The 13,095-nt window shown below is 42.0% G+C and overlaps 1 protein-coding gene across 1 annotated transcript in view; it reads right to left on the bottom strand.

Moving 5' to 3' along the window:
• capgb (capping protein (actin filament), gelsolin-like b) overlaps nt 1-13,095 on the bottom strand; it is a 38,833-nt gene that overhangs the window by 5,165 nt on the left and 20,573 nt on the right. Inside the window, exons 2-5 of the mRNA XM_028798380.2 lie at nt 10,823-11,016; nt 8,062-8,216; nt 5,252-5,413; nt 2,888-3,037 (exon numbers count right to left, since the gene is read on the bottom strand). Of these exons, the coding sequence (XP_028654213.2) occupies nt 2,888-3,037; nt 5,252-5,413; nt 8,062-8,216; nt 10,823-11,015 (660 nt within the window). The 5' untranslated portion in view covers nt 11,016. The remainder of the gene's footprint in view (nt 1-2,887; nt 3,038-5,251; nt 5,414-8,061; nt 8,217-10,822; nt 11,017-13,095) is intronic.

The following is a 13,095-nucleotide window of genomic DNA, read 5'->3' as shown; positions in this document are numbered from 1 at the left end:
TTCACACTCAGTGTGGGGCATCAGTTCTTATTCTGCCAATTTTAATTTCCATATGGTGCACATAACTGTATGAGAATTTCAGCTTTCTTGTAATCTCTGCTGTCATACTAAATAAGTGAAGCACATCGTAGTTTTCTGGTGAAAATAATGAAGAAGATGCAAGCAAATGTGAGCATGTGCAGTCAATGCTGATTCCTGTTGGAACCGTGCTGACAACTCTGCGGTGAAATAACATCGTGTAAAACGTTTTGACATGTGCTAACTTGCCATCCCATTGCTTCTTACGCCTCCCAAAACACGCACTTTTAGTGGTCAGCCCTGTACTTTTTAACCTAAATTGTTCTCTATTCTGATCCGGCTGTATCTAGTTGTGTAAAGCTCGGGCCCACTTTGAACATTTAAGAGAAGTAACTTCTGTGCCTTCATGCATTCCAACAATAAGTGCTTTCCTATAGTGGTTGCTGAATATTTCTACAGAGCCTAAGACTGACCGCCTAAAGTGAATTTGATCCCCCAGGAGCTGGAACAAATTCTTCTTCTTCTTTCGGCTGCTCCCGTTAGGGGTTGCCACAGCGGATCATCTTCTTCCATATCTTTCTGTTCTCTGCATCTTGTTCTGTTACACCTATCACCTGCATGTCCTCTGTCACCACATCCATAAACCTTCTCTTAGGCCTTCCTCTTTTTCTCTTGCCTGGCAGCTCTATCCTTAGCATCCTTCTTCCAATATACTCAGCATCTCTCCTCTGCACATGTCCAAACCAACGCAATCTCGCCTCTCTGACTTTGTCTCCTAATCGTCCAACTTGAGCTGACCCTCTAATGTACTCATTTCTAATCCTATCCATCCTCATCACACCCAGTGCAAATCTTAGCATCTTTAACTCTGCCACCGCCAGCTCTGTCTCCTGCTTTCTGGTCAGTGCCACCGTCTCTAACCCATATAACATAGCTGGTCTCACTACCGTCCTGTAGACCTTCCCTTTCACTCTTGCTGATATCCGTCTGTCACAAATTACTCCGGACACTCTTCTCCACCCATTCCACCCTGCCTGCACTCTTTTTTCACCTCTCTTCCACAATCCCTATTACTCTGTACTGTTGATCCCAAGTATTTAAACTCATCCACCTTTGCCATCTCTACTCCTTGCATCCTCACCATTCCACTGACCTCCCTCTCATTTACACACATGTATTCTGTCTTGTTCCTACTGACCTTCATTCCTCTCCTCTCTAGAGCATATCTGCACCTCTCCAGGGTCTCCTCAAGCTGCTCCCTACTATCGCTACAGATCACAATGTCATCAGCAAACATCATAGTCCACGGGGACTCCTGTCTAATGTCATCTGTCAACCTGTCCATCATCTTTGCAAAGAGCTGATCCCCGATGTATTCCCACCTCCACCTTGAAACCATCCGTCACTCCCACCGCAGACCTCACCACTGTCACACTTCCCTCGTACATATCCTGCACAACTCTTACATACTTCTCTGCCACTCCCGACTTCCTCATACAATACCACAACTCCTCATGAGGCACCCTGTCATATGCTTTCTCCAGGTCCACAAAGACGCAATGCAACTCCTTCTGGTCTTCTCTATACTTCTCCATCAATAACCTAAAGGCAAACATCGCATCTGTTGTGCTCTTTCTTGGCATGAAACCATACTGCTGCTCACTAATCATCACCTTACTTCTTAACCTAGCTTCCACTACTCTTTCCCATAACTTCATGCTGTGGCTCATCAATTTTATCCACCTGTAGTTACTACAATCCTGCACATCCCCCATATTCTTAAATATTGGCACCAGTACACTTCTCCACTCCTCAGGCATCCTCTCACTTTCCAAGATTCCATTTAACAATCTAGTTAAAAACTCCACTGCCATCTCCCCTAAACACCTCCATGCTGCCACAGGTATGTCATCTGGACCAACGGCTTTTCTATTCTTCATCCTCTTCATAGCTGTTCCTACTTCCTCCTTGCTAATCCGTTGCACTTCCTGATTCACTATCTCCACATCATCCAACCTCTTCTCGTTCTCATCATTCATAAGCCTCTCAAAGTACTCTTTGCATCTGCTCAACACGCTCTCCTTGCTTGTAACTATGTTTCCATCTTTATCCTTTATTACCCTAACCTGCTGCACATCTTTCCCAGCTTGGCCCCTCTCTCTAGCCAATCGGTACAGGTCCTCTTCTCCCTCTTTAGTGTCCAACCTCTCATACAACTCATAATACGCCTTTTCTTTAGCCTTCGCCACCTCTCTCTTCACCTTGAGCCTTATCTCCTTGTACTCTTGTCTACTTTCTGTATCTCTCTGACTATTCCACTTCTTCTTTGCCATCCTCTTCCTCTGTATACTCTCCTGTACTTCCTCATTCCACCACCAGGTTTCCTTTTCCTCCTTCCTCTGTCCAGATGTCACGCCAAGCACTCTTCTTGCTGTCACCCTTACTACATTTGCTGTAGTTTCCCAGCTGTCTGGTAATTCTTCACTACCACCCAGTGCCTGTCTCACCTCCTCCCTAAACCTTGCAGTCTTCCTTTTTCAACTTCCACCATTTGTTCCTTTGCTCTGCCCTCACTCTCTTCCTCTTCTTGATCTCCAACATCATCCTACAGACCACCATCCTATGCTGCTTAACTACACTTTCCCCTGCCACCACTTTGCAGTCTTCAATCTCCTTCAGATTGACTCTTCTGCATAAGATGTAATCTACCTGTGTGCATCTTCCTCCACTCTTGTACATTACCCTATACTCCTCCCTCTTCTTAAAATACGTATTCACCACAGCCATGTCCATCCTTTTGGCAAAATCCAAAACAACAAATGATATTTGCAAACTGATATAGAACAAAAGATATCTGCAAATTACCAACCTTTATCATTTCTGGCGGCTCCTCTCCTTCTGTGACAGATATGATCTTTGCCTTGCCGAGTTTCTCTGTGTCTCGTATCAGTGCTGCAATCTCATTCATTTTCTGCTTCTCAAACATGTTGGCCTGAGAGCCGGTCCAGGAGATAATTGACTGGTTGAAATTGGGGGGAAAAAAATTTAAGTTACATGTTTCAACTCAAATTTAATTGGGCTGCAGCAAAAGTAATGTGTGTGATCATTTTGTGATTCAGTAAAGACAAGTACCTTTGTTCACTTCTCTATAACATTCCAATGACATTTTAATTCTTGTTGTTTTTAAAATTGAACATTTAACAGAGAATGAAGATGCTACTAGTTTCCATCCATCTCTCAGGCTTACGTTCGAAGTTACCACAACAACTAATTATATATATTCTATATATATATATATATATATATATATATATATATATACATACAGTATTTCTATAGGCTGTTCTATCAAACTTAAAACATCTGTTTATTAGATGCCACCTGACTCACACAGTTACCTTGTTTACAGCTCCTTCTCTCCCTGGCATACTAAAAACTGTCAACCTCTTTCACTGTTCCTTAGTCTGTGCCGCCTCAGCAGTGATGGTAATGAAGCACTCAGATTGGGAAGTTTCTTCATTCTTCACTGTTCTCATATTGTGGACAGAGCCCTGATTAAGAGGAACCCCAATAATGAAATCTGCATCCCACTGATGATCCTCTTCCATTCTAACAGTCTCTCTCTCACACGGGTCCTTTTCCCATTTCTCAGCCATTTTTGCTATCCATCCCTTGATTTCCTGTCGACCACATGAACTGCACAAAATTCCTAGCCGCAGCTCACTTTAGAGAGGAGAGACACATATCCTCAGCAGAAGTGTAACAGGAGCCACTGTGCCATTTGCAAATGTGTCAAGAACAATACCATTGTATCTGGTCCCTCTGGTAAATTCAATATTAAACAAGGGGTCTCCTGCCCGTCTAAAAATCTAATTAACTGCATTTCTTGTAGGACGTGTCCAGCCATCTACACGGGTGAAACAGGAAGGTGGCCAGCAGAACATTTTAGGAAGAACAATCAAGCCATTAAAATCAAAGACCTCACAAAGCCTATTGCAGATCGCCTCAGATCCCTGGATCATAGCCACCCTGATCTGTTTGTGTTCTATCACAGGGTTTCAAAGACACCTTTCAAAGAAACACCAGCAGAAGCTAAGCTCATTCTCACACTGAGATCACACATTTCTACCTTCTAATGGCCCATTTTCTCATTTGAGCTGCCCTGACTTTCTTCCCTTCTGTTTATGTTGCCTGCTTTTCCTTTTCAGTTGCACACCGTGATGACGGCTATACAGTTCAAAACTGTTGTGTCTTTTACCTTCTTTACTTTTCAGCGTGGAAGTAACCTTTATTTTTATTGTACAGAGAACAGTGTTATAGTTGTAAGACTCCATCTAACAGCTGTATACAAATATCCTTTCCTTTATGGAGGAATAGTTTGGACAAAATTAAATAAATATATAAATGCGCAAATAAATAAAAACAGCATGAAATAGGAGTATAAATAAACCTATCATGAAATGTGAGCATAAATAAATGTGACAAAAATATGTTTTTGTTGCTTATTTATTTAATTTAATTTTGTCCATAACATTCCTCCAAACGTCATGAAATAAAACTTTCATCATCACTCATCAAATTTGAGAGGGAGGGCTCCAGCACATCGTGAGTTTTGATTGGTGAATCATCTGTTGATTGCTCATGCCTAATTCAATATGTCAGTGCAGGAAATGGAGGTGAATGAGATAGAACAAGAATTAATTAGAAAAAAAGTATACTACTAACAATGAAACACATTCTGTCAAGTTATCATACTACATATTTCAGAAAGAAAAGTGTTTGCCACTGATCAAAGCTGTAAAGTTGTTTGAAAAAAATAGCTGCAAATATGCATGTTACATTAGACTCTTAAAATAAGGGTCAAATATTCAGTTCAAAATATTAGTTGGCACGTCCAGATAATATCTCCTTAGCATCTGAAGCTAGGCAGGATGATAGTCCATAGCAAGACATAAATGCTCATTCACTTTAGAGGTACCGGTTAGCCTTACTTGCATGTCTCTAGGATGTGAGTGGAAACCAAAGTACCCGGAGAAATTCATTAAAACACAAGGAGAACGTGCCAGCTTCACACAGACAGTCAGTCATCAGATCAGGTCTGTTGAGTTGTGAAGTAGCAGTGCTAACCCCAGTGCCACCCCAGTCCTTCATAATTTAAAACTTCTGATATCAACTTTTCTCCAGAACAGCCCCATTGCCCGCTGCCTCTTGGCCTTGCCTTGCGTCCAGTTACCTCATTCAGGTCAAGGATGAAGCAGTCTCCTTTATTGAAGCTACTCCAGCTAAGCTCCACTTCTTTTGCACGAATGTTTTTCTTTCCTTTGATCTGGAAAAGCCGGTAAGATGGAGTCGACCCTGACTGGCTTTTCCGGAATCCTGATTCAACCCCTCCTTCCTTAAGAGATTTTTTTTGAAAAGGGGAAAATAAAAAAACAAAAATAAATTTAGCTTTCACTCTGAAAAAAAAAAAAAAAGAACTGGTGTTGTTACTTTGCACAAATATGGACTGGGGCGTGATGATAAAGGGGGGTTAGAAGGACTGTGAAAAGCTGAGCTCACGAGTGCAGTCATAACAAGTCCGGCCCTGTTGGAGTCACCAAACAGCCAACATGACGTCAGGCTGACTACACTGCACAACAATTTTTTTTTGAAAAGTCTTGCTTCCTGAAATGGTTTTGCTGATTGTGACAGGTACCTCCTACTGGGTGTGCACACATATAGTTTTGGTTTAAGTGCATCACGTAGGAACTCTTAGAAATACACGTTTATATGTTTACTGACAATAATGTATTTAGTCACGTTTATGTTTCGCATAAGCTATTAAATTCAACAGAATTAAAAGTGTTTTGCTCCTGATTTTCTTTTGTATTCAATGTCTGGTGCATCACGTTGCAGTGTCCAACAGTAGTCATCAAGCATTGACAGATTCCAGTTGCCCTGGTATCGTTTCTCCATCGTAGCAATGTCCTGGTGAAACCTTTCACCGTGTTCGTCACTGACAACACCGAGATTTGCGGGGAAGAAGTCCAAGTGTGAGTGGAGGAAATGAATCTTGACTGACATGTTGCACTTCATTGTCTTGTATGCTTTGATAAGTTTGTCTACCAGCTGAATGTCATTTGGGGCTCTGTAGTTGCCCAGAAAATTGTCAACAACGTCTTTGAAGGCTTTCCAGGCAATTTTTTCCGGCCCAACTAACAGATCTTCAAACCGCTTGTCACTCATAACATGTCTTATCTTGGGGCCAACAAAAGTGCCCTCTTTGATCTTGGTGTCAGTTATTCTTGGGAACATCTATCTTAAATAACAAAAACCTTCACCTTCTTTGTTCAGTGCTTTCACGAAATTCTTCATGAGTCCCAGTTTTATGTGAGGAGGAGGAAAAAATATCTTTGCCGGGTTGACAAGTGATTCATATGCCACATTTATGTGTCCTGGAACTAACTTTTTACACAGTGGCCAGTTCTGTAGAGAATAGTGCGACTCTTTGGCACGGCTGTCCCATTCACAGATGAAACAACAGTACTTTGTATAGCCGAGCTGCAGTCCTAGTAACAGAGCAACGACTTTAAGATCTCCACAGATATTCCAGTTGTACCTGCTATACTGGACGTGCTTCAGCAACAGTTCCATATTCTCATACGTTTCTTTCATGTGTGCTGCATAACCAACAGGTACTGAAGGATAAACGTTGCCATTGTGTAGCAGAACAGCTTTCAGGCTTAACATTGACGAATCAATGAAGAGACGCCACTCTTCTGGGTTGTGATCACAACCCAAGGCCGAGAACAATCCTTTAATGTCACAACAGAAACAGAGACTGTTGACATATGTAAAAAATTTGGTTATATCATGATGTCGGCCTCAAAACACAGAAATTTTTGTACTTGGTGACAGCAAACACCATTCCTGGAGTCTCGAACCCAGCAGCTCGGCTTTTGCTTTTGACAGGCCCAAATCTCTGACCAAATCGTTCAATTCAAACTGTGTTATCAGATGTGGATCGCCTGATGAGCACGGTTCAAAATCCGGGTCGATGTCACTGTCAGTACCCTGCATTGTAGTTTCTTTATCTGGTTCGTCTAAGGTTCAATCCTCTGGTGCTTTTGGAATTGGACGACTGTCGTCATGTGGCATGAGTCTCATTGCTGAAGGCAGATTAGGATATTGTTTTCTTCTTGTTTTTGGCAGAGAAACCAGACACATTAGTCAAACAGAAGTAACAGTCCATCACATGGTCTTTCTGTTCTTGCCATATCATCGGAACAGCAAACGGCATCGTCTTTCGAGTGCCTCTGAGCCAGGCTCTCAGACTGACAGCACATGTCGCACAGCAAATGTGAGGCGCCCATTCCTTGTCTTGATCACCGATATTGCAGCCAAAATACAGAAGATAAGCTTTCTTCACAAGAGCAGTCATCCAATGTCTCTGAGGTGCAAATGTATATTCGCCACAGATATAGCAGAATGTATCACGGCTGTTACGACATTGACGAGACATATCGCCCGACACCAAAACATCTATAGCATCAAGCTTACTTATTGTTATATTGCTACAGATACTATACTTCACTATACTGATACTATACATACACACTGACTATGTATATTAATCAAATGAGCAGGATCGGTGTATGCAAGCCACCTTTATAGCATGCTGAGACAGCGTCAAGCTCGTTCAGACCTGCCCAGGATGTCAACTTCCAGAGAAAAGCTTCCAACCTGGCCTGATTCCATGCCTGAACATGCCCAGGCTTCACAAACTGTTGTTGATAAGTCACTTACGGGAGTGAAAATGTTTGGATACAAATAGAAGAAAAAATCATGACAAAACTCAAGATTTCTCTGAAAAGGTAAGTGATGTGATATTCATGATCAGCACTCAAAAATCTATAAGAAACACCCAACAGTGTTCAAGAAGCAAAAACGTTGTTGTGCAGTGAGCTATTTGACAAGCTAAATTCAGGGCAGAACTTCCAGACTGGGTCACTAACTGGTTAGAAAGTTAAAAAAATTAAATTTCATAGAAACGCAGCCTCAAACCTTGTATGTTACTCCACGTGGGAAGAGCTTCATGAATTCTGGTGATTCAAAGCCCTGCGATTCTCGATGTTGTACTGGATATCCACCCAGAAAATCGTCAAGCTGAATAGCCAGCATGGCACATGCCACCTGCTCATCTCGGGAGGACTTCTCTCCTGCCAGGGCAGAAAATGCAGAGTAAGACTTTTATGTGATGGTTTTGTTTCTTATTCTTTCCCCTAATCCAAAATATCATCATGTTGAGATCTGAAGGGCTCCAAGGTGCTACTCTCAACTTGGTAACTTTTTCAATGTAGTTTTTAAAATGTGCCCTTACCCAGTTAGTATCCTAAATGGGTTTTAAAGTTACAGCAGTCACCCTTAGTTTTAAACATTTCTATCGCTATCATATCACCCCTTAGCCTCTGTTTGTGTGGGCTGATCAGATTAATCTCCTTCAGTCTTGACTCATTCATAGCTCACATCCTGCTCACTTGCCATGGCAGCGGTCTGATGGCACAGGATGTGGCTTCCATAAAGTAGGTGTTCACCGTGTCTGCATGAATGGCTACACACCTGCTAGACTATTATTTAGCAAATCCACAGCCCTTATTGGTAGCATATGTTTTTCTTGCACCAAATGTACAGTGTATTGTATTTTTGTAACGTTCATTTCATTAAATCATTTACAAGCTCACAGTGCAAATATATACAACCGATCAGCCACAACATTAAAACCACCCACCTAATACTGTTTGTGTCCCCCTCATGCAGCCAAAGCAGTGGTGACCTGCCGAGGCATGGACTCCACTAGACCTCTGAAGGTGCCCTGTGGTGTCTTGCAGTGAGACGTCAGCAGCAGATCCTTTAAGTCAAGCAAGTTGCGAGGTGGGGCCTCCATAGATTGGACTTGTTTTTCCAGCACATCCCAGAGATGCTCAAGTGGATTGAGATCTGGGGTATTTGGAGGCCAAGTCAACATCCTGAACTCTTTGTCATGTTCCTCAAACAATTCCTGAGCTATGTTTGCAGTGTGCATTATCCTGTTGAAAGAGCCCACTGCCATTACGGAATACCGTTGCCACGAACAGGTGGTCTGCAACAATCTTTAGGTAGGTAATGCCAAGACCCAGCAGAACTTTGCCCAGAGCATCCTGCTGCCATCTTTTCCTCCGGTAAACTACACACACGCACCCAGTGGTGCACGTGATCCAAAAGAAAATGTGATTCATCAGACCAGACCACCTTCTTTCATTACCCTGTGGGCCAGTTCTGATGCTCATAATAGTTACTTCTGGCAAAGAACAAGGGTTAGCAGTGACTAGGCTCACCCGCCTTTTAAGGTGACCGACTTTTATCCTCAATTTGTGTGCGCTCCATGTGTACATCAGGCATGCAAGTGTAGGGAATGAGAACATCAAAGTGCCCATTCATAACATCTCCCGAAAACCTAAGTTTTTTATCCCCTCGAGTGCCTGTCCAAAGTCGTACAATGTCAGCCCGAATCTGTACCGCTAAAGATGGAGTTTCATGCACTAAATAAGCTATAGATGAGAATAAGGAAGCACCATCTCCCCTGATATTTACTACGCGGAGAGGCATTTGTACTCCATCTACATTAATTATTTCCAGAGACATAATTTTGTCTATTTTTCCAGCACATCGCGCACAAAAACAAGGGCGCGATGGGAGCACCAGAACTCTGCTCACATCGCGTCGCTTCGTACCGCAAGCCGCAAGTAGTAATTCTGTGATAAGCGGAATACCGCTACGCTTTGCACTCACGGGACGGAAGGACAATCCCAACCGCTTTTATATAGTAGATATATCGCACAGTCTGGAGTAGAAAATCATCTTTTACCTGGAAAAACGAAACTACAAATCCCATCGTGCATTGCAAAATGGACGGGGCGTGCGTGAAACTCCGCGCCTGCGTAGCACTCACGGGACGGAAGGACAGTCCCGACCACTTTTATATAGTAGATACTCTGACTGGTCTGTGGCTACGCAGCCCCATATGCAGCAAGCTGCGATGCTCTGTGTGTTCTGACCCCTTTCTCTCATGATCAGCATTAGATTTTTGAACAATTTGGGCTACAGTAGCTCTTCTGTTAGTTTTGACCAGATGGACTAGCCTTGGCTTCCTATATACATCAATGAGCCTGGGGCGCCCATGACCCTGTCACTGGTTCACCAGTTGTCCTTCCTTCGACCACTTTTTGTAGGTACTAATCACTGCATACTGGGAACACCCCACAAGACATTTTGGAGAAGCTCTGACCCAGTCATCTAGCCATCACAATTTGTCAGAGTCGCTCAGATCCTTACACTTTCCCCATTTTTCCTGCTTCAACTGACTGTTCACTTGCTGCCTGATATATCCCACCGCTTAACAGATGCCACTGTAACAAGAAAATCAATGTGATTCATTTCCCCTGTCATTGATGTTAATGTCATGGCTGATTGGTGGGTGTACATTGATTTTAATTTGGCTATTTTGACATTGATCAATTGTTGATCAGGGTAAAAAAATTCAAATTATGTTCATTGTGGTTCAATGTTGTATTTTATATTTTTTTATTGGCACTGTATATCCAAATGCCAAGTAGGCGTTGTTCTAGAAAATGAGCCCTTTTAGTTTTAAGGGCAATAACTTTAAAACAGCTAGACCTTACCCAGAGTGCAGCTACTGACTACCGTTTAGACCCCCATGACTACGGTGTAAAGTGAAAGTGATTGGTGAATGAATGTGTGTTTTTTTTTCCTGGTGTTTGATTCTCACCAATCCACAAGTGTAGGTTGCTCTTTTCTTCTCCTGTATTGCTCAATACCAGGTAAGCATCTCCATTGTAGAAACTGCCCAACTGATCTGCTGGCAGGGGGACTGCCTTCAGCTTCTCAACACGCCAGGCATGCAGGCCAACTTCACGGGCACTGACAGAAAATTGGTCTGGACTGGCTCTGAGTGGAAGCATCCTAGGAGAAGGAACAAAACAAAAACATTTTTAGAAGATTTCTAAAGACCTTCTCTTAGGTTAATTTGTAACTCTAAATTGCCCTGATATGGTTGAGTCCTGAGATATACGGGCACCCCTTCTAGGGTTGGTTTGCGCCCAATAATGCCAATATAGGTAATGGCTCAGATAGCCCTGAATTGGACAAAACTGATACAGAAAATGAATGGGAATATGGGGTCTACACCTCAGCAGAATAATTCAAAGGGAAAAAGAAGGACATTTATAAATTCTCAGCAGAATGGCAGAGAACACAGAAATGTTTTTGTTGAATCCAACATTGATTTCCACATTAAAGTCAAGTTTAAATTCAAGTCAAAGAATGCTTCTTTAAACACTTGGAGTAAATGAGGAGACAAATTGACAAGACAATATTGGGGAGCAGCCTCCTGATCACAACAGGCTTCTGGCTTCTCCATCACTTGCACTCTTTTCAGACATTCAAAGTGCGTGTGACAGTAATGGCTCAAATATCTATTGTTTTTTTGCTTTCACATACTGTACAGGCAAATGTAAAATAGTGAGCACTACTGCGTCCCGGAGTGTGAAATGACTCTAAGGAGACCGAAATGTGCAAGAACAAACAGAGAAAGCCTGCAAAAGAAGGCTACACAAAGGGATCAACCAAAATGAAAAACAGAAAAGGAACTTAAACTTTTTTACTTTTCTGGGTCTTCTTAGACAGATGTTGAGCCCCAGTAGGGAAACTTATCTCCTTACTCTAAAAAGCCTCAGTCTCACATCTGTCTCTCTCTTTCTCCCTCTCTTCCTCTTGTCAGTCAAAAGTTTGTTCTTTCCTCACTTAGTCAAAGAAGCTTTAAACCCCATCATATCCGTCCAAGCCATGAAATTATTTCTGAGGTCATTGTGTTTCTTCTAGGGCATCACGCAAGAGCTCCTTCTACTGGCACCCCAGCATCACTGTTCCTTTTGTTTGGTGGAAGATCAGCCAGCCTTGTCAAGTGTTGGGTTTTCTCCTCACTAACACTCTGTAAGAAACACCAATGCCAGTAGTCCTTTGGAGCATGCACACACACACACACACACACACACACACACACAAATGCAGGGTATACTGCCCCCTAGTGGAGTCCACCTGCTTGCAGTGGCATGACAGTTAAGTTGCCCTTGCCAGATTATGTTTCTTTAGTCTCTATACTGTCCATCTCATGCCCCTTACCACATTTTCCGTCATGCAGTTCCCATTCCGACTGCATCACCCACTGTATAGTGTATATCACCCATTTCATTCCTTAAGTATTTGTCCTGGATAATAAAATGATCTTATGTTGGAACTACATACTGTTTATAGTAAGTTTTTGATTTTGCACAAGCGAATCATGATGAACTATAATTATAACTAACTAAATGTAAAGAGGAAATTGACATTGAAAGCATCCTGTCTTGTGGACTAATAATTTATGACCCAAATACATTTGTACATTCTGTCTGTACTGTACTAGTAATTTATAACTTTAATGCATCTGTTTTGTTATCCAAGGAATTCATTCTGCTTCTAGTTAAAATGGTCAGAAGTGTTACAACTGAATACAGCAAGAGATAATACAGATACATACCGGATCAAAGCAACCAGCTAACCAATCGCATGTGTGTAATGTCACGTTTCCCAGAATTCCACATGTGATTTTAACATAAATAATAGCCTGCCCAAAGGACCAGAAGAAGCAACAATGTTGGAAGCCGAGATACATCAGAAACAAAGAGAAAGACCATTTGATTTAGACAACGAAGAATGTAACTTATGCATCATGTCAATCGCTGAATGAAAAAGCTGCAGAGGACAACATTCACCCTGGACATTGCTGATTTTAGGTAAGCTTTACTAAGATGATCATTTTCTAGACTTTGATATCTATTTTATTTTCTATTATACTTTCTACTATTAGTATTATTACACTTAATATATACCATGTTACTTTTACATTTCTATACTTTGTTGTAATGTCTAGTGATTGAAGTCATAAAGTAAATATTAGGGCACCTGGTGCTGGAGAGATTGCCATTTGCTGATCCCTTCAGG

Source organism: Erpetoichthys calabaricus, chromosome 3, assembly GCF_900747795.2.
Source record: "Erpetoichthys calabaricus chromosome 3, fErpCal1.3, whole genome shotgun sequence".
NCBI classification, from domain to species: Eukaryota; Metazoa; Chordata; class Cladistia; order Polypteriformes; family Polypteridae; genus Erpetoichthys; species Erpetoichthys calabaricus.
This window is presented reverse-complemented; position numbering and strand designations above follow the sequence as displayed.